General features: G+C 61.1%; 2 protein-coding genes across 3 annotated transcripts; one reads left to right on the top strand and one right to left on the bottom strand.

The window, feature by feature from the left end:
- Positions 1–2,870: 2,870 nt before the first annotated feature.
- Positions 2,871–14,261, top strand: NPR2 (natriuretic peptide receptor 2). Of its 2 annotated transcripts, none has more exons than XM_066180997.1 (22): positions 2,871–3,594; positions 8,403–8,602; positions 8,687–8,800; positions 9,063–9,198; positions 9,290–9,384; positions 9,470–9,602; positions 9,719–9,803; positions 9,889–10,009; positions 10,427–10,501; positions 10,664–10,741; positions 10,877–10,981; positions 11,245–11,316; positions 11,393–11,552; positions 11,635–11,790; positions 11,870–12,038; positions 12,151–12,297; positions 12,468–12,591; positions 12,714–12,782; positions 12,871–13,045; positions 13,132–13,230; positions 13,329–13,420; positions 13,589–14,261. In XM_066180997.1, exons 1-22 carry the CDS (start codon positions 2,871–2,873, stop codon positions 13,640–13,642), a joined length of 3,183 nt encoding a protein of 1,060 aa, XP_066037094.1. In that variant the 3' UTR covers positions 13,643–14,261. The 2 variants fall into 2 exon arrangements, with proteins under 2 accessions (XP_066037094.1, XP_066037093.1); XM_066180996.1 differs by having other exon boundaries at positions 12,148–12,297.
- A 610-nt stretch (positions 14,262–14,871) lies between these two features.
- SPAG8 (sperm associated antigen 8) lies at positions 14,872–15,487 on the bottom strand. Its single transcript, XM_066182315.1, has 3 exons — positions 15,319–15,487; positions 15,139–15,201; positions 14,872–15,055 (listed from the first exon to the last, which is right to left on the bottom strand). Exons 1-3 carry the CDS (start codon positions 15,391–15,393, stop codon positions 14,906–14,908), a joined length of 288 nt encoding a protein of 95 aa, XP_066038412.1. The 5' UTR covers positions 15,394–15,487; the 3' UTR covers positions 14,872–14,905.
- Positions 15,488–20,314: the final 4,827 nt, after the last annotated feature.

Raw genomic sequence — 20,314 nt, 5'->3', positions numbered from 1 at the left:
CATTTGCAGTGTCAGTGCTGTGTCGGTGCGGTGTCATTGCGGTGTTGGTGCTGTGTTGATGCGGTGTCCGTGCAGTGCCGGTGCGGTGCAGGTGCGGATGTGTGGCCCCGGGGCGGTGGCTGGGCCCCCTCTGGTGGCTCACACGCGCACACACGGGGTGCCTCCGCAACCACATTCCCTGTCATGCGCTCCAGCCTTCCCGGAGCGAATCCCCACCGGCTCCTCCCTCGCTCCTTCTACCCCCTCTGCTTTTCTTCTCCATATCTCTATTTTGTTTTACCAGAGTCGTTCCTCCGTCGGCGGCATTCTGCCTGCCGCAGGTCCTGCGGGAGCAGCACCACCTCCCGGAGAGGTCGCGGCGGAGGCTTTTCCTGCTGTCTGTTCCCAGCCCCTCTGTGTCCCCTTTGCCCCCCGGCCTGTGCCACCGGAGGCTCAGGACAGAAGTCACAGGGCTGGGCTGGGGGCACCTCAATGTGCAGCGTCTGCCACCCTCTGCCCCGTGAGCAGGGGTGATTTCGCTGACACTGTGGTCTCCGGTGGGACCACCACCACCCCACCATGTCCAGCTCCACACTCCATGAGCAATTCTTCCAGATCTTTCCAGCTTCTCATTTCTGGATGTAATCATTGTCGGTTGGATTTCAGTGTCCTTCGGCTCAGACACCGCTGCCAGCTCCGTACCACACTGGACCGAGATATTTATAGCCGGCAATGCAATCTCTTCGTCTCAGGTTGTGCTGGGCTGGGTGAGCCGAGCTCCGTGACCCCGAGACACGAGGCACACATCACTCGTTGTGGGGACACCTGCAGTGTGAATGGTGGGGGCAGTGAGAGGCACTGTGATTCCTAGCCACCCCAGAGGCGGAAGTATCCAGGCCGGGGCACCCTGTGGTGCCATGCCCGCGGTGTTGCTCTGCTCTGGTGGCCTGCCTCAAAATCCCGGGAGGCGACAGCGACACCCTGCCCGCCGCTCAGCGCAGCATCCCTCACTCATCTGAACGACGCAGGACCTTGAAGGGCCAGTGACACCGGCAAGACCTACGGGGCCGCCGTGCAGTCAGTGCGCTCCCCCTGTGCTCCCACACACAAGCATCCCGCCCCATACAGCTCTGAGCCGTGGGGCAGGGGCTGGGACCACTCCCAACGCACCCCTCCGGTCTCTATCGTCCCCCACCCCCGCCCGATGGGAGCAGGCAGCAGGCTGGGAATGCCAGGAATGCACCGCAGGCATGCTGCCGCCGCCGAGTCCCCCTTGCCCCACCGAAGCGCCCTGCAAACAAACGCACAGCACCTCTGTGTCCGCCCTGGCTGTGCGGCCCCCCATGGCAGCCCATGACATCCCCTTAGGTCCTTCCCAAATTCCCGGGAGTACAGGCAGCCCCGCTCTGCCGGCGTTATCCCAGCCCCACGACTCCATGGGGGCTTGTGCAAGGCTCGTTGCCAGACCTTGCACCCCGAGCACTGCCCTGTGCTCCACTCGTAGGCGTCCACCCTCCTACCCCACCTGGGCGCCACACGCCCCCATAGCAGAGGGGCTGAAGCCCCAAAAGCCACAGTGGTGACATGCCCGTTGCATCCAGACCCCTGCTATCCCTCAGCTCCCCCTGTCCCATCAGGTCCTGACTCGGCCAGGTCCCAGTGCACCCTCCACTACTGGGGAGACACACTGGGTCTCAGGGACGTCTGGTTCCCCAGGACATCCCAGTTCTCAGGGTCCAACTCCCCAGTGCCTCCCTGCATCCCAAATCCCCGAGGATATCTCCAACCTCCTCCCCTTCCCCCAGGGGAGATACCCACGGCCAAAGCACTGGAAGCCCCCACAAGGGGGGCAACTAGATCCCGGGTAACCCTTCCTCAGAGTCTGATTCCTCCTTTATCCCACAACTTAAGACCTCCCAAAAATCCCTTGTGAGGACACTCACACCCAGGATATTCTCTCCCCTTCCAGTTGGCTGTACCCCACATCCCTTCACATCCTTGCACCCCTCCCCAGAGTACACCTTTGCCCCATCATGAACATGCCTTGCACCTCACTGACTTCCCCAAACCCTGGGGACCCCCAGCATGAAACATCCCTCCCCAGTCCCTAGTACTTGGGGTACGCTAGAACTTGGATGCTCTCTCATTGCAGACTCCCGAACCCAGGTACCTTTTTTTCAATCCCCCACCCAGTGGGGACGCTCCAAACCATAATGCTACCTCCCCGATTCCCCTCACGGACCCTAGATCCCACGTACTCCCTCTTCAATCCCTGCCCACTGGGAGCGGCCGGCTCTGGGGACTTCCCTCCCTTAATCCCCCGACTGAGCCCCCTGAGCCCTCCCCCACCCCCTCCATCCAGAAGCCGAGCGCCCCAGTCCCCTGCCCCAAACCGATGCCCTCTTCTCCGATTCCCCCTCACTGCACCTCACCAGAACCAAAGTACACCTCCCTCGGTCCGCCTCCCACCGGAGACACCCAGAACGCGGATAGCCCTCCCTACCTCCCCTCCCGGACCCCCTAAAACAGAGGTAACCCCTCTTCACTCCCTGCCTACTAGGGGCCGCCGGACCTGGGGACCGCGCTCTCTAACCCCCCGCTAGGGATCCCATAGCGCTTCGTCAACCTTGGAAGCCAGAGTCGCCGAACACCCCGTCATCCCCCCACACCCGAGTCAGCGCCCCCCTCCCCGCTAGCCCCACCCCTGGCCCCCCCTCTCCGGGGACACCGCCCCGCCGCGTGCCGCCCATCCCCGTGCCCGTCCGGCCGGGCGGGAACCGCCGGCACCGCCCCCCCGGGGGAGGGCGGTCGGTGGCGGTCGGCGGGGCGGGGGCGCGGCGGGGGCGCCGGAGCGGCGGGCGGCGGCCGGGGCGGAGGAGCCAGCGCGGCCCATGGCTCCGCCGCTGCCGCTGCCGCTGCTGGCGCTGCTGCTGCTGCCGGTACCGACGGGCGCGGGTCGGCGGGCGGCGACCCCCGACGGGGCGCCCGCCAACTTGACGGTGGCGGTGGTGCTGCCAGAGCGCAACGTGAGCTACGCGTGGGCTTGGCCGCGCGTGGGTCCGGCGCTCAGCCTGGCGCTGGAAGCGCTGGAGCGGGGCGAGCCGCCGCTGCTGCCGCGGCCCTTCTCGGTGCGCGTCGAGTTCATGAGCTCGGAGCTGGAGGGCGCCTGCTCCGAGTACGTGGCACCGCTCAACGCCGTGGACCTGAAGCTCTACCACGACCCCGACGTGCTCTTCGGGCCGGGCTGCGTGTACCCCGCCGCCTCCGTGGGGCGCTTCGCCTCTCACTGGCGGCTGCCCCTCATCACGGGCGGGGCGGTGGCCGCGGGTTTCAGCCGCAAACGGGAGCACTACAGCACGACGGTGCGCACCGGACCCTCGGCACCCAAACTGGGCGCCTTCGTCTCCCACCTCCACGCGCACTTCAACTGGAGCGCCCGCGCTGTGCTCCTCTACGTGGACCGCAAGACCGACGACCGACCCTACTACTTCACCGTAGAGGGTGTCTACCAGGAGCTGCAGGATGGCAACAACCTCACCGTTACCGTCCACATCTACTCCCCCGAGGAGGGCGGCCCCGACACCGCCGTCCACTTCATCAAAGCCAACGGGCGCGGTGCGTGGGGTGGCGCGGCGTGGGGTGCGGGGGGGAGACGATGACCACGGGCGGGATCGGGCTAAGCGCCCAAGGAGCGGGGGTGGTGGTGTAGGAGTGGGAGGAGGAAGGGAGAACAGAGGGGGCTCCCCTCGGGAGATCTGCGTAGGGCCCCGAGGACGGGAGGCAAAATCCTCCGCGGGGCACAGCGAGGGGCTGAGGGTGCAACGGGATCCGTGTGGGGGACAGTGGGGGGGCATTGGACCTGTCTGGGGCACAGTAGGGGGAAGGATGGGGTGCAGCAAGGGGACTGGGGTACTGTGGACAACATGTAGGGTACAGCAAGGGGTTAAGGGAGAAGCAGGACCCATCTGGGGCACAGAACGCTGATGGGCATACATTGGGACCGGCTGCAGGACACAACAAAGGACTGGGAACACAGTGGGTTGCATGTGTAGCACAAAAAGCGACCAGGGGTGGCTGTGGGACCTGTTTGGGGCACACCAAGTGGTTAGGGGGCAGTGGAAATCCACATAGGGCACAACAAGTGTCTGAGAAGGCAGTGAGATACATGTGGGGCACAGCAAGAGGATGGGAACGCAGTGTGATCATGTGAGGTGCAGCAACAGTCCAAGGAGACAGTGGCACCTTTGTGGGGCACCATGAGGGTCTGAGGACATAGTGTGACTTGTGAGGGGTTGAGAGCAAAATGGCGCCCATGTGAGACATGGCAAGGGACTAAGCATCTGATGGGACTCATGTGGAGTGCAGCAGGGAGTGGGCAGAGGGATGCCTGTGGTAGGGCATGGCAAAGGGCCAAAGGAAGAGTGGGACCGCTGTGGAACAAAAGGAGGGGCTGGAGGCACAGTGGAACCTGTGTGGGGAGTGAGGATGGGCTGAGGGCACAGTGGGACACATGTGGGGCACAGGGAGGGATGGGCAAAATGGGCTCTGTGTGCGGTGCAGTGAGGATTGAGCACATTTTGTCACAGTGAGGCTGGAGCAGCACCAGGACCTGCACAGGAGGTGAGTTCACAGGAGACAAGACAGGACCTGAGTTCCTCCCCAGGCCAAACCCTGTGCCAGCGGAGGGGCCAGGATACAGCAGGAGGAGGGGGCACAATGTCTCCCTCCCAGGCCCCCAGCCTGGTCAACTTTGCCAGCAAGAACTGTGGTAGTCCCCCAACTTGGAGGGACACATGCAATGAGGGGCAGCCTGTGGCATCACCCCACCCTCTGTGTTAGCAGGATCGGCGTGACCCAGGCATGTCCTTGGAGGCTGGAGGTGATGGAGTGGATGTGGCTCTAGGAAGGACAGCATCAGCTGTGGTTATGTACCTAGAGAAACATGATGCCAACATACCTAGGTGGCCTTGCCATGCTCAGGCAGAGCCCCCCAGACTGGCACCTGGGCCCCCTGTGCTGTGCCTGTCCCTGCTGCACCCCCAGGATGGGGCTGTGATAGCCCCACCCTGCTGATGGAGGGATAAATCAATTTGGTGCCTTGTGAGTGCCCCAGGAGAGCAGCTATATTGGGAGCAGGAGGAAATGGAGGGGCTTACAGAGGCAGCTGGAGAGCAAGGGCAGTCTGATGCTCTTTCATTATTGATGAGCAGGGTGTATCAATCCTGGAGTCAGCCACTCTGCAGTGCTTCTTAATGGATTCTGAGATGCTGTGTCATTAGGAAGGACATCTAGCCAGGATAAGTGGAGCCAGATGGGCCAGCAGAACTTGTGTCCAAGGCTAGGCAGGACCAGGCTGCAGGGGGGAGGTGCTTTGGGATGCTGGTCTGGGTTCCCATCAGGACTGACACCAGTGAGGCTGAGTCCATGGGGTGAGCATCCCATGGCTGCCCTGCTGGGATGGGAGCTCTTGCATGCGTCATCCCCAGCCATGCAGTTTGGAGCTTCTTATGGGATGAGGGCAAAGGACTCTGCAGGGAGACAGGCTGAAATGAGTGATTCCCGTCAGCGTTTCCATATTGGTGGCATAAATCATCCCCGTGTGAATCAATCCCTCCTGGTGCAGGCAGGTCATGGCTGCTGGGGGAGAAGGCCAGGCATGGACACAGACCTGAGTGCTTTCTAAACTGGATCACTGAACCATGGAAAGGCTTGGGTGGAAGGGACCTTAAAGATCATTTAGTTCCATTCCCCCTGCCATGGGCAGGGATGTTGAGAGGGTCTGGGCCTCTCTGGCCACAGCTCACAGATGGTGCCAGGGTGTGGGGCTGAGTGCTTGGCCCCATGGAGATGGGTGCTGCAGAGCTCATCATAAGACCTTTCCTAGCCAAGGTATGTGGGGCAGGGAGTGGGAATTTGCAAGGCTGTCCCAGAGATTGGGACCCTTGCATGCAATGGCATGGAGATGGAAGCAGGGTCTTCAGCTGCATCCATGCCCATGACCTGCAATAACATCAAGTATCATCACTCTTGGCATCACCTTCCTTTTCTCAAGTCGTGGGTGGGAGTTTGGTAAACATTTCCTAGAGAAAGCCATTTCCCTGCCCCTCTGTGCATCCCTAGCAATGCTGGGTTTTGACATTCACAGGTGTGATGAATGGACATGAGCAGGGGTGGGATTGCCCCTCTCACTGGTGCTTGGGCGACGTGCAGGAGCCCACATCTCTCTAGCCATTTGCAAAAGCACTGATATAATTAAGAGCTGTGGTTGAGGGAATTACCGGAGCATTTGCCTGCAAAAAGCCCAGGTGCCCTGCCTGGCGAGATGGCTGGGTGGTGCTGCTGAAGGGGAGTGCATTTGGTCCCCCACACTCTCCCTTGGCTAGGGTGACAGCCTCTGCACTGCACTGCTCTGTGCTGGTGGGACTGCTTGAAACTGGGGTTTTCTGCCTGAATCTGGGATTTACCCTAATTTCAGGGTTATCTTCCATCATGCAGGGGTCAAGCAGTGTTCTGCCACCTCATCTGCATGCTCGTGGTCCTGCTCCTTCCCTGAGACCTGGCACTCCGCCACCTGTGCCAGAGACACCTCCTAAATCAATGTCAGGGGCCTGGATGCACTCTAGCTTTGCAGAATTTCATTCCCTTTGTCCAGTGTGATGCTGAGGCTGCCTTTGGCCGTTTGCTGGCCCCTGAGGTGTGCGTGAGCCCCCTAAGGCACTGCTGCCTGTGCAGGAAGCTGCCAGCTGGAGGCAGCTGCCTGCCTCAGGGAGAGCCCCAAGTATTGACCCTTCCTTCTGCACAGCTCATGCAACCTGTCCCCAGGGAGCTGTCTAGGCGCCGTCCATTCCCCTTGCTTGGTGGCCTTTGACCAGGCAGGCTTTCGCTGCTGCCACAGGGGCTGGCTGCCTGCACTGTCCCACCATCTGCCACCAGCTGTTGTGGCTCCTCAGCCCCTGTGGCTCCCTTTCCTTGGCGCCTGCAGTGGGATGGGGAGGGTCCTGTCTATGTCCTTGGGGGGAACCCTCAGGCTCTGCATGCTGGGGAGGTGCTGAACTCTCCATCCTGGATGAGAAATTTGGGAGCATTTCTTGATGCAGAGCTAGCAAAGTGGGGAAGCCAAGAGTGTTTATTTGAAGTATTGCAGCATTCAGAGGGAACCATTTCAAACCCTGAAACAGGCTTTTGCTCACACACAGCCCACGGTGCTGTGATTTCCCTCTCCCCCGTGCCCAGGAGCAGCTCCTCACATTGCTGTGCATTCCCTGTGCCCAAGCTGGGTGTGCTGGGTCTCTTCTCCCACCTATGGGCTTCCTCACTGCCCCTGTAGGCGACCCTTGCCAGCCCTGCTGCCCACATGGCTGGGTGCATGCCTGGCTGGGTGCCTTCCAGCAGCAGAGATCCCTTCCCAGAGTACAGCGTTTCCTTGCTGTCCCCAGCCCCCCCCACTCCCCGGGTCCAGCCGGGGTGCTGGGCCCCATGCAGAAGAGCTGTGTGTCGGGGCCAGCGCCCAAGCGTGACATTCCTCCAGCACCCGCTGCCGCCGCCTCCTCTGTTGCTCAATCCCGGGTTCCCAGCCAGACTGGCTGGAGCAGGGGCCCTGGTTTTCCGGGGGGAGGGAGGAGGCAGTGTCAGGATCCTCAGCAAGGGCACGGAGGGCCCCTGCTCGGGGGGGTTCGGACACTTTCAGGTGCCCATCCCCACAGCCTGTGATGCCTTGTGCCAGCCATGTGCTGGCCCCACACAGCACTTGGGTGGGCATCCCATACAGGCTGACTGAACCCCCAGCAGAGAGTGGGGGCAGGCGGGACGTCCCGACGGGGCCCGGGCACCCCCTTGCCGTGTGGGTCACACCAGTGAGATGCTCTGTTTCCAATTAGCAGCCGCCGAAGGTGCTGGAATCTGGGAACCTGCGCATTCCTGCCGCACGGACAGCCGGCCACGAACCCAAACATGGGTTTGTCCCATTCCACAGCCTGGGTTCCCCAGGGGCCTCCGGCGCACGGCTCCAGTGCCTCTTCCAGCCCCCCTGATTCCGTGGCTAGGGCTGGCATGGAGCAGATGGGAGGCTGATGCAGAGGGGAGACAGCCTTTGGCTGGCTTTTGCTGGATCAGGGTGTGTGGGGTCTGTGCCTGGGGCATCCACCTCATGATTTTAGCTAGTTTTTCCCTGTTCTCCTCTCCCCCTTCAGTCCGAAATGATTGATGGAGCAAGAGTGGGTCTGTGCCAGCAAGGGCTGTGAGTCTGGCCCTGGGTCACAGGGAGGCGGTGAGCCAAGCACTGCCGCATCTGCCTGCTCCATCCCCCTCTGTAGCCACCGAGTGCTCCTGGGAATGCCCTGCCCCATCTGCCTCATTCCTGGCTGTGTGCCAGGGGTGCAGCAGGGTGTCCCTGCCCCACTGAAGCCCCTGACTCTCTCTGGCAGTGGTGTATCTCTGCGGGCCACCAGAGATGCTGCGGCAGATCATGCAGCTGGCACAACAGGAGAACCTTACCAATGGCGACTATGTCTTCTTCTACCTGGATGTCTTTGGGGAGAGCCTGCGGGGTGACTCTGCCCGTGACCCCTTCAAGCCCTGGCAGGAGAGCCCAGGCCAGGACTCAAGGCTGCGCGAAGCTTTCCAGGTGAGCTGTGCCCACCTACTTGGGGACAGAAACCTCCCCAGCCTGACTCCACTGTGTGAACCAGGGTGCTGTGCTTGGTTGCAGATGGTGCTGGTGATCACCTACTACGAGCCCCAAAACCCTGAGTACCAGCATTTCCAAACCCAGCTCATCCTGCGAGCTAAGCAGAAATTTGGGGTGCAGCTCAACTACTCTCTGGTGAGTGAGTCCCCCTGCATGGTTGGGTGGTGGGGTCCCATCACATGGGTCTGAGGCACCTCACCAGGATGCAGAGGGTGGGACACAGCCACAGACAGTGCCAGAGGGGTCATCCCTGGTGGGAACAGCCACAGGCACTGCCATTCCTACAGGGTACATGTTGGCCTCAGAGTGGTTATGGGCCTTTGGGTGGGTGTGTGGTCCTGGTGTGAAGGTTCTGGGATGCTCCTGTGCGTGGCTGTGCTCAGATTCCCCCTGGCAGATGAACCTGGTGGCGGGGTGTTTCTATGATGGGATGCTGCTGTATGCCATGGTGCTGAATGAGACTCTGCGCGAGGGAGGCTCCAAGAAAAACGCCACCCACATCATCGAGAAGATGCGGGACCGCAAGTTCCAGGGTAACGCTGGGATGGGGGCAGCTGGGCTGTGGGTGCTGTGGGGGCAGTGGAGCCCAGTCCCCATCCCACCTGCATCTTAACTTTCCCACAGGTGTGACAGGGCTTGTGAGCATGGACAGCAACAATGACCGGGACACTGACTTCAACCTATGGGCCATGAGTGACCCCAAGACTGGGCAGTATGAGGTGGGAGCGAGCACCAGGTTCCCCTGGCTGGTGTTGGGGATTGGATGGTGGAGTCTGGGGGTGGCCTTATGTCTCTCTGCCTTAGGTGGTGGGACACTACTCGGGTGTGGAGAAGCAAATCCACTGGCTGGGACGACCTATCCCCTGGGTGAAGGGAGCTCCCCCCTTGGACAACCCTCCCTGTGTCTTTGATGTGGATGACCCCTCCTGCGATAAAAGTGGGTGTCCTGAGTCCCCACATCCCTTGGACCCCAGCAAGCTTCCATCTGGGTGCATGTCAGTCTGGCCATCATAGCCAGATGGGCCACGCTGACATGTCCTCTCCTGCCTGCAGCCCCCCTCTCTATGCTGGCCATTGTGGCTTTGGGCACTGGCCTCACCTTTGTCATGTTTGGCATCTCCAGCTTCCTCATCTTCAGGTCAGTCAGGACTGGGGGAACCTCCATCTGATAGGCAGGTAGGCAGGGCAGGGGGGATCGGGCCTGACCCCTCTGTGTCCCCCAGGAAGCTGATGCTGGAGAAGGAGCTTGCCAGCATGCTCTGGAGGATCCGCTGGGATGAGCTGCAGTTTGGAAGTCCTGAGCGATACCACAAGGCAGCAGGCAGCCGGCTCACCTTGTCCCTGGTGAGAGGAGCTATCCCTGAGGCACCACCTTGTCCCTGTGGTGCCCTCCCTTCCTGCGTGACACCCCTCCCTGTTGATCCCTTAAATGGCCCTGTTTCCTACAGAGCCCCAGCCCCAATGTCTCTCCTCAACACAGCCCTTCAACCTTACGTAGCTCTCCATTCCCTCTAGAGACTTATTCCATCCATCCCTGGCATGACTTTTCATCCCCTGCAGAACCACTGCAGGACCTTGTCCATGTCCTGCACTCTGTGCAGTGCACCATGGCTTTCCTACAGAGCATGCAGAGCTTGTCCTGACCCTTAGTGCCCATCCTGCACCATCCCCTGCACACTGTGGATGTCCCTGCCCTGCTTCATTGGTGTGGGCCATCCCTCCACGCCAGGGTTCCTCTCCCTAATCCCCTCCTTCCCACAGCGTGGCTCCAGCTATGGCTCCCTGATGACCACTCATGGCAAGTACCAGATCTTTGCCAACACCGGCCACTTCAAGGTCAGTGCAGCAGGCAAGGAGCTGAGCCCCTCCCCTGGAATGCCCCAGCTCTGTTGTGCTCCCTGTTGGTTGCACCCCCATCCTGCAGGATGTTCGTGCTTTCCTACCCTCCATAAATTCATCCAGTGAACATTTACCTTTTCACCTTCCCAAACACCCCAGGGCAATGTTGTGGCCATTAAGCACATCAACAAGAAGCGCATCGAGTTGACGCGGCAGGTGCTCTTTGAGCTAAAGCATGTAGGTTTGGGGTCTGGGCTAGGGTGGGCAACCTGCTTGGGTGTGCAGGGATTGGTCCTGGGCATGTGAGAGGGTAGCAGGAGCAGCTCATGCCCTTTGACCTCAAGATTGTCTTGGGTCCACCTCCACCTGCAGATGCGAGACATCCAGTTCAACCACCTGACCCGCTTCATTGGGGCGTGCATCGACCCCCCCAACATCTGCATCATCACCGAGTACTGCCCACGGGGCAGCTTGCAGGTAGTGGGGCTTGGGGACACTGTGGGTGACACTTAGACATTCCTGGTGACCCAGCTGGGCTGGGTGTTGTGGACCGGGCTGTGGATGCTCGTGGCCACCTGAGCCCTCCCTATAAGGCTCACAGTTGAGCTGTCCAAGCAGGTGTCAGAGGCCAGTGGAGGGGTGGGGGTGGGTGCTGCAGACCCCCCCAGATGGGCACTTGGTGAGGATGCCGTCACCATGAGCTGGGTGCTTGGTGGGGTCCACTCAATGTGCTACCCCAGGATGTCCTGGAGAATGAGAGCATCAACCTGGACTGGATGTTTCGCTACTCCCTCATCAATGACATTGTCAAGGTACCCAGCTGAGGGGTGTGTGGGGATGGGAGAGGTGCCTGAGAGATAGGAGCTTCACTGTGTCCATCTGTCCCAGGGAATGGCCTTCCTGCATAACAGCATCATTGGCCATCACGGCAGCCTCAAGTCATCCAACTGCGTGGTGGACAGCCGCTTTGTGCTGAAGATCACTGACTATGGCCTGACCAGCTTCCGCTCGCCCAGCGACAACGAGGACACACATGCACTCTATGCCAGTGAGTGCCTACCTGGGAGGACCAGGGAGACCAGGGGGATGGGGTGGCCCTCTCTCACTGCTCCATTGCCTTGTCCCACCAGAAAAGCTGTGGACAGCCCCAGAGCTGCTGCAGAAGGGGCACCTGCCCACCCCAGGCATGCAGAAAGCTGACGTCTACAGCTTTGGCATCATCGTGCAGGAGGTTGCTTTGCGCAATGGCCCCTTCTACATTGAGGGCATGGACCTGAGCCCTAAAGGTGAGAATGGAGAGCACAGGTGTGGAGGTTCTGCCCCACCATGGAGCTCTGGTGCTCACTATTGGCCACACCCTGTCAGAGATCGTACAGAAGGTGCGTAACAGCCAGAAGCCCTTCTTCCGCCCCTCCATCGACATTGGGGTGCACAGCGAGGAGCTGGCAGTGCTGATGGAACGCTGCTGGGCTCAGGAGCCCGCCGAGCGCCCTGACTTCAGTCAGATCAAGATCTTCATCCGTAGATTCAACAAGTGGGTGGTTGGCATGCAGGGATGGTGACCCTGGGTGGGAGTAGGGACAGCCATGGGAGTGGTGGTTGGGAGGCACCTCTTCCCAAAGTGTCAGCTGACTCTACCCCAGCAGGGAGGGAAGCACCAGCATCCTGGACAACCTGCTGTCACGCATGGAGCAGTATGCCAACAACCTAGAGAAGCTGGTGGAAGAGAGGACACAGGCCTACCTGGAGGAGAAGCGCAAGGCAGAGAACCTCCTCTACCAGATTCTGCCCCAGTGAGAGGGGGACACAAGGGGGTGTATGGGTATGAGGGTTAGCATGAGTTCACCATGCACCCGGTGCTGTGCAAGCATGGGGTCCCTTGCCAGCTGTCTATGCTAGTGTGGGGCAAGGGTTGCAGGGGGAACAGCGGGTTTGGGATGGAGCTCACCACTATCCTTGCCAGTTCCGTGGCAGAGCAGCTGAAGCGTGGAGAGACAGTGCGGGCTGAGGCTTTCGACAGTGTCACCATCTACTTCAGTGACATCGTTGGCTTCACTGCCCTCTCGGCAGAGAGCACTCCCATGCAGGTGAGAGCAGGACTTGGGGGGCAGCACCTCTGCAGGGCTGGTGGATGTCTCACACCCTGGTAATGCCATGCCTGGGGGGACATGTCCACTCCCAGATGCACACACACCCTTGTTCCATCCAGGTTGTGATGCTGCTGAATGATCTCTACACATGCTTTGATGCCATTATTGACAATTTTGACGTCTACAAGGTGAGTGGCATGGTGAGCAAGCACAGCCCCCCAAAGTGAGGCAGGCAGCAAGGAGCCCAGGTTGTACCTGCCCCGCCTTCCCCCACAGGTGGAGACCATTGGGGATGCCTACATGGTGGTCTCAGGGCTGCCAGTGCGCAACGGGAAGCTGCATGCACGTGAGATTGTCCGCATGGCCCTGGCCCTGCTCGAGGCTGTCAAAACCTTCAAAATCCGTCACCGTCCCAATGACCAGCTCCACCTGCGCATCGGCATACATACCGGTGAGCCAGTCAGCCAGCCAGCCAGCTGGGGGATGCTTGCCCACCTGCCCACCCTGCAGCATCTCCAAGTGCCTCTGTGTCTGCAGGTCCCGTGTGTGCTGGAGTGGTGGGTCTGAAGATGCCACGGTACTGCCTCTTTGGGGACACAGTGAACACTGCATCCCGCATGGAATCCAATGGCCAGGGTAAGCTATGGGGCTGGTAGCTGAGGTCCAGAACCACAGGGTGTGTTCTGTTCCTGTGGCACCCAGCCATGTCTCTCTTGCCCCTCTGTGCTACTCAGCACTGAAGATCCATGTCTCATCTGCCACCAAAGAAGTCCTGGATGAGTTTGGCTGCTTTGAGCTGGAGCTGCGTGGTGATGTAGAAATGAAGGTGAGGGCACAGTGATGCCGGTGGGGTTACCAGCCTTCCAAGCACAGGGGAATGAGATGGGGGGGTGGGCTTGGGCTGGGAGCCCTTGTTGCCCTCAATGCTGGGGATGACACCCAAGAAGTAGCTCCAGGGGTGGGCAGGGTCTAACTTGCTCACCTCTGCCTCCAGGGCAAGGGAAAGATGCGGACATACTGGCTGCTGGGCGAGAGGAAAGACCCTTAAGTCATTTGAGCCCAGTGGCTGTGGCAGAGCCCCCAGCTCAGCGGGGCTGCCGGTGCTTTCCAGTGCCCCAGGAGGCACTGGCAACCCACCCCCCCCATCACTGCATCCACATCCACCTGCCTCGGCAGCCCCGCTGCTTCAGCAGGGCCTGGGCAAGGTGGGGCAGCGGCCACAGCACCGTCTGCCCCCCTCCATCAGCACCAGCAAAGCCTACCTTCCCCACAACTTCTGCTGGAGTGAGGTAACCAGCCCTGATCCAGCCCAAGAGACCTTGTATCCCACCCACCCTCTTAGGTCTGCTACCCCTGCCCTATCCCCTGTGGCTCAGCTGGCTCTGAGCTTCTCCGGGGCCTGGCTGCCCCGCAGGGCACTTTGCCGTCTCTTTTCAGTACCTGGCTCCCAGCAGTTTTGCCCATGTCAACCTCTCCCTGGGGTGGGGGGAGAAATGGGGATTCCTGCCAAGACTGCTTGGCCAGGTCAGGCTTCAATGCCGCAGCTCCCCCCATCCCCAGTCTCCCCTTCCCCTGTATATAAGCCCATCGGGTCATGTAAATACCCATCCCTCCTCCAGGTGTAAATATAGGACTCGCTGCAACTATTTTGTTGAAATACAGACTTCCCCAGATCCATCTGTCCTGTGGCCTCTACTTCACTCTGCCCCAGCATGCCAAGTGGGAAGGGAGGCTGGGGGGGCCCACAATATGGAACTCAGCCTAGGCCGGTGACAGCTGCCTGAAACATCCCAAGAGATCGTATCCCAGGGGTCTGTCTGGTATAGGGCTGGGGTGTAGGCATGGGGAGCTAGTGCTGAGCGGTTGCAGCAGCGGCTGTTGAGAGCTTGGGCGGTGCTGGGAAGGCAGGGCTGCCATGGGTTTGCTTTGGCGTGAAGGCTGCAATGCGTTCCTCTGAGGTCATGCTCTGGCCGCCCTGCTGCCGCCTCTTACTGGAACACACCTGTGCCTGGGGACTGGAACAACGGCTGCGTGTCACCCATGGCGTGCACCAGGAGGAGACATGTCCCATGGGATGGGGCTGTGGCAGGGGCTCTCCCTCCATGCATAAGGAGGAGATCTTGGGACCACAGTGTGTTTTGGGTCAACAGTGACTTGCAACAGGGCTGAAGGGTTTCTCATTTTGCTTCATAGTCATAGATCTGGGATTTGAGATCCCAGGGACGCAGTGCTCCCCCTCCAAACATTCAGCTTGAGGACAGCCTTAGGGTGGGCAAGGATGCTGGGACCACCTGTGTCCCCTTGTTTTTTATTACTTGTGGGGCTGGAGCTGGCTGCTCAGGGGATTGTAGCGGTCACAGAGGTTGAAGGGCTCAGGATGCCCTAAGTACAAGGTAATGGGAGTGGAGAAGGCTGCATTCCTCTTGAAGGGAATGTTTCTGCCAAAGAGGGAGGTGACACCCTGGAGAAGAGAGAATTGGAGAGGTCTCTGTCAACAGTTGAGACCCCCAGGGTGCTGGCAGGACAGGGTGATGGGGGCCTTACCGGCACGCCGCGGGCCTGCTCCATCCAGAAGCTGGTTGGCTGCTCTGTTAAGTAGTTGTGAGACTGCAGTGGAAGCAAAATGTGAGCCAAAGGGGATGGCATGCTTGGCAGGACACGGGAACCTTCCACCCTCCCTGGAGGCTGCTGCAGGCTGCAGGGGAGGATGTCTATTGCCTGTACCTGAGTGGTGGGCTGGGGTGTGGACTGGAAACCCATGGCACAGTAGTCCTGGTGCGTGGTGGAGATAGATTCCATGCGTCTTGGGTGGGGATGGATCTCCTCCTCTGTCTCCTTACTGCAGTCAGAGCACACCCCACACCTCTCAGCTCTGGGATCCCCACCTCCCCAGGTCCCCTTCTCTGGAGCATAGCCCCAAGGGTGGATCTCATTCAGGAGTGCAGACTTGCCTATATTTCTCGTAGAGCATGGATGCCAGTGTGGCCTTCCACTGCCCTGCAGAGGGGAAAGTGCCATCAGCCCCCCAGCTAAGATTCATCTGCTGCCTTTTCAGGGTGCAGCACAGCTTGTTGGGATCAGCCTCACCTTGCAGTAGGGCCCTGAGAGGTGGGCAGTCCTTCGGGAGGGAGCTGTCCGTGAGTGAGGAGAGAAACTGGTGGATTGGCAGTCCGTGGTAGCCATGCTGGAAGTCCTCACTGCCAAAATCCTTCCCTGGCCGAGAGTCCAGGGGGTCCACGAGTATCTGGGGATGGACAGTGGGGTCTGTGGGAAGGGGACACGAGCCCATGCTGCACTTTCCGATGTGCGCTCCTGGCTTTTAGGCTTTTGATAGCCCTAGAGGCATAAGCTGCAAAGAGGTGTTATGGTCTTTCTGGCCAGAACCCTGGGAAAGTTGGAGCAGAGACACAGCTTGGGCAGGGCTGAGCTGTCCTGCCTGGTGGAAGTTAGCCAGCCTTGTATGGCTGTCCCAAGCACTTGGGTGCCCAGACTGCCCTTGGGCAAGCGCTCTTACAGCACTTGAACAACCCATGGAGTCCCCAGGCTGTGGCTCAGCTCAATCCATCAGGTGCCCCCCAGCTTTGCTTGCCCAAGCTGGCATCCCCACATCACCATGATGGGCCATGCCACACAACTCCTGCTCCCCAGCAGCAAGATCCCCTCCTGCCTTACTGTTACTCCCCATGTGCCTGCCTGTGCCTTTTGTGCTATAGAGTTTCATCCTTTTTCTGTCCTGCTGGGCTCAAGGTCATCTGGGTGGCTATTTAAAGAGAGGGGTTTGCCCAGGAGCAGGGAGCTTCACAAGATCAGCATGTGGCGCACAATGGGGCCAACCTGGTGGGTCATTTTCCCTTATGGAGTTACCTCCTTCTGCCAGTCGTGGGTCACACGGCTCCGCTGGGGCACCGACTGGCTGGGCTTCTCTGCTGGTGTGGGTGGGGTAGGGGACAGTGCTGGCACTGCAGTGGGGGAATCCTTCTCAGGGCTAGTCTCCCACTTTCCAAGCCAGCGAGGCAGCTTGATCCCAGAGGGATCCTTCCCAGTCTCTGGGGATGGCACCCTGCTGGGCACTACTGGTAGGGCCACAGTAGGCAGCTCATCTGTGTCTGCTATCTCCTGGGCCGTGTTGGCTATGTCTAACATCTCCTGGAGCCTCTTGGTTGTCAGCGTCTCACTGCAGCACGGGAGCCTCTCCTCAGGCACCTCATGCATGGGCTCATCACCCTGGACCCTGCACGGTGGCCTCTCCCCATGGCATCTGGGACCCACATGGCTTGTCAGAGCACCCCTGCAAATGGGAACAGACCCTGAAGAAAGGCAGCGGGCCGCATCCCCCATTGTGCCCAGCCTCACCACCACAAGCAGCGGCCTGACCCGGGGTTCTCTGCAGTGTCACCTCCACACAGGGGCAAAGGTCAAGGAATTCCTCTCCTTTTGGGGCACAGAGGCAGTGCCTGCTACTGGGTCTGTCATCTCGAGGGGTCTCCCCCTCCGTAACTCCCTTCTGTCCCCTTACCTCCAGCGGTGCTTCCCACCCCCTTGCCTGGGCTCAGCCCCCTCCCTGCTGCGGCCACCCCACGGGCCGAACCCACCATCTTCTCATTTCCCCTTGGCCCCTAATGCTCCACAGGCCCTGCCCCGCGACTCTCCCCACCGGGGGTTATCCCAAGGGGTCTCGATGCCCGCGGCCTGGGCCGCATCCCCCGGCGCAGACGGCTCCCGACTCCAAGGCGCCTGCGCGCGGCGGGACGCACCTCTCTCCATGGAGACGGTGCACGGCGGCCGCGCGCCCGGGGCTAGAGCCGCGCGCGTGCGCGCCTCCCATTGGCAGAGAGACCCGGAGGGGGCGTGACGGTGCTCCGAACTGGGCGGGGCAAGAGGCTGAGTTAGACGGGTAATGGGCGGGGTCTCGACCGAGTGGGCGGGGCGGGGGTGCGGTTGGCGTGAGGGGGTGGGGTGAGGGGAGGCGGAGCTGTGTCGGGGACTAGGTGAGGGGTGTACGGACACGGAGGGACGGGTATGCAGGGGAAGGGAGTGCGGAGCGATGGGAATGTAGGGGGATGGCGGCGCGGGGCTGCAGGGACACAGGGGTGCCCGCTCTGCACAACAGAATTAGGCACCTGTGTGGTCCACGCCCCCCGCGCCATCTTGTCCCGGTGCCATGGGGCCACCGCTTAGGGCAAAGCTAGCTGCAGGGGCTCTCGGGTGCACAATGCCTGGCCAGGGCCAGCGCAGCCCCACTGGAGCAGCAGGAGGGACGTGCCCAGGGCTCCTGAGGACACACTGCTCCCTACGGCTTGACCCAAGTGACCCCCACACCGCTTGGGCCTGGCACTGGAATATGCTCGCTTGCCCCAGGGACCCCCAGCTAGCTTAGGGTGGTGGGGCGAGACGTGCCCGGCGCCTGGCTGGGTGCAGCCGGTGCCTGCCGGTGTGGAGCAGTTGCCTCCTCTCACTACCAGCCCTCGATGGGCCCCCGGCCCCATCCCCGCAGAAGCCGAGCAGAAGAAGGGCCCTTTGATAGCAGGCGGCAGGCTGGGAAGTGAGGGCTGTTATTCCAGCGCTCTGCGGTGTATGCCAACAGGGCACGGTGCACTCCACGCTGGGGCCTGTTTTTCCTGGCTGGGGATGTGGTCAGCCCTTCTGGCCTCGGTGGTCTGCGGGGGCCCCCACTGGGGACTGCTCCTCCCTGCGAGCCCTCCGCCCTGTGCCAAGCAGGGGTTTCTCCAAGCCCATCTGCTGCACAGCTGTGGGGAGGAGGGAGAGATGGGAGACATGTCCCAGGCTCATCTCATGGCTCTGCCATGCTGGGGCCACATCAGCCCTGCTGCCGCTGGGGTGGTGGTGCCAGGGTGTCCCCAGGGCTGGCAGCTCACATGTCATACCCCTGTGCTCAGCTATGGTGGTCCCTGAGGTGCACCAGTACCCCAGCTCATGCTGAAGGGGTGGCAGTTTGGGGACCCTGCCCCAGCTTGCATCTCTTGGTGGTCTTCCTAAGAGCATCCCCAGATTCCCCACCAAACACCCATGGGCTTACCAAAAGCCTGGCTAGGCAGCATGGGTCCCTGAGGAATACTGAAGGGACACTAACAGCACCCAAGTACACTGTGGGATAGGGAACCTGGTGATGCCACCCCGGGAGTGCACATTCACTGTAGAGCAAACCACCCTAGGGTGGTCTATGGGGCATCGTTGTGGGGCTCTGCTCTGGCAGCATCAGCTCGGGGCAGCAGCCCTGGAGCTGCTGGAGCACATCTGGCCGCCTCCCGCTGGCTGACACATCCCTCGCAGCCCCCCCCCCCCCGGCTCTTCTGGGAACTTGCGTCATTTGTGCTGAGGAAGCAAAACAGCCGTTGGCCCCCGTTCCCCGCCCCGTCTCGGCCCCATGGGGCTGTGCCCACTGTCCTGCCCCTGCTCGGGGACTGACAAAATAAACCTGGCACAGGAAGAAACACGATGGCAAGCGACAGCTCTGACCTCGCGTGCCAGCCCGTGCCCTGTGCCCGGTACAGCACTGCCTGTGGGACTGCTCTGGGCAAGCCCTGAGGGATGATGTCCTGGGGATTCCTGACCCTTCTTTAGCGTGCCCACCTCCCCAAGGACACCCACCTCTCTTTGGGCTACACATCCCTGAGGCAGGGCTGTCCTGAGTTCAAGAGTGGCCCCAGCCCGCGCTGAGCCTCAGAGACAGGAAGCAGCAGTATCAACAATTTTAAGGCTCATTTACACCCCGAAAACATTCCCCATACTATACTGGGTGTGTATGTGTGGGAAGTGACTGGGCTCTACCACAGCTCCACAGAGCTCCCGGGGGCCCCCCGCCGCCAGCGCCACCGAGCCGGGGGATGAACAGAGCCGCCATTCTCCCTGGCGGGCTGCGGTCCCCTGCGCGGCGGCTGGCGGAGGCCCAGGCGCTCCCGACGGCGGTGCCAGGTGGGCCGTTCACCGCGCCAGCACCGGCCCCTGCCACTAAATATAGCCACGGCAGCCGGCCACGGACCAGCGGGCGCGGGAGGCACGCGGCAGGGAGCGGGCGGCCGCAAGCGCCGCGCCCCCGCGTGTGCTCCCCTCACGGGGCCGGCGCGGACACGTGCAGGCTCCAGACGGCGGTCATGGCCTGTAAACAGCGCTGTGCGTACACAGAGCCGGCGGTGCTTTGTGTGCAGGGAGGTCTGGAGTGTGCGGTTTCCCTCGGTGGTTCACAGCTGTGGGGTCTGGAATGAAGGGTACAGTGTGTTTTCCTCAGTGTGCACTTGGTGGGGGGGAATGAGCAGTACAGTGAGTTTCCCTCAGAGGTGCACAGTTGGGAGGTCTGGGGTGGGCAGCAGAGTCTGCATGGCAGTGCACACAAGCAGTATAGTGGCTGCAGTTTGGGGGAGTACACGGGTATGTGTACGTGGAGGGGGCAGCATGTCCACCGACCACACAGCCTGTCCTGCCCTGTGCTCTGCTCAGGGCTATGGTCCCTGTGGGAGCTCTCAGAGAGGCCCTTCTGGGGTGGACAAGAAGTACACGTGCAGTCAACAAGCCTGCTCCGAGGGTTTTCAGATCAATCTAGTCCAATTAACTGGTTTTGAAAAGCAGGCAAACATCACTGTCCAGCACAGGGCTCTGGCAGCAGCACGGGTGCTGCGGGGGGGCCACCTGAAGCGGAGCCAGGGCGTTGAGGGATGCTGGGGCTGGGTGCTAGCAGTGGGGCTGGGTGGGCAGCCCTGGACAT

The sequence above is a fragment of the Chamaea fasciata genome, unplaced genomic scaffold (assembly GCF_029207755.1).
Source record: "Chamaea fasciata isolate MVZ Bird 193981 ecotype frontalis unplaced genomic scaffold, bChaFas1.0.hap1 SCAF_4, whole genome shotgun sequence".
NCBI classification, from domain to species: domain Eukaryota; kingdom Metazoa; phylum Chordata; class Aves; order Passeriformes; family Sylviidae; genus Chamaea; species Chamaea fasciata.
Note: the sequence above shows the minus strand (reverse complement) of the source record. Positions and strands in the feature narration are given on the sequence as shown.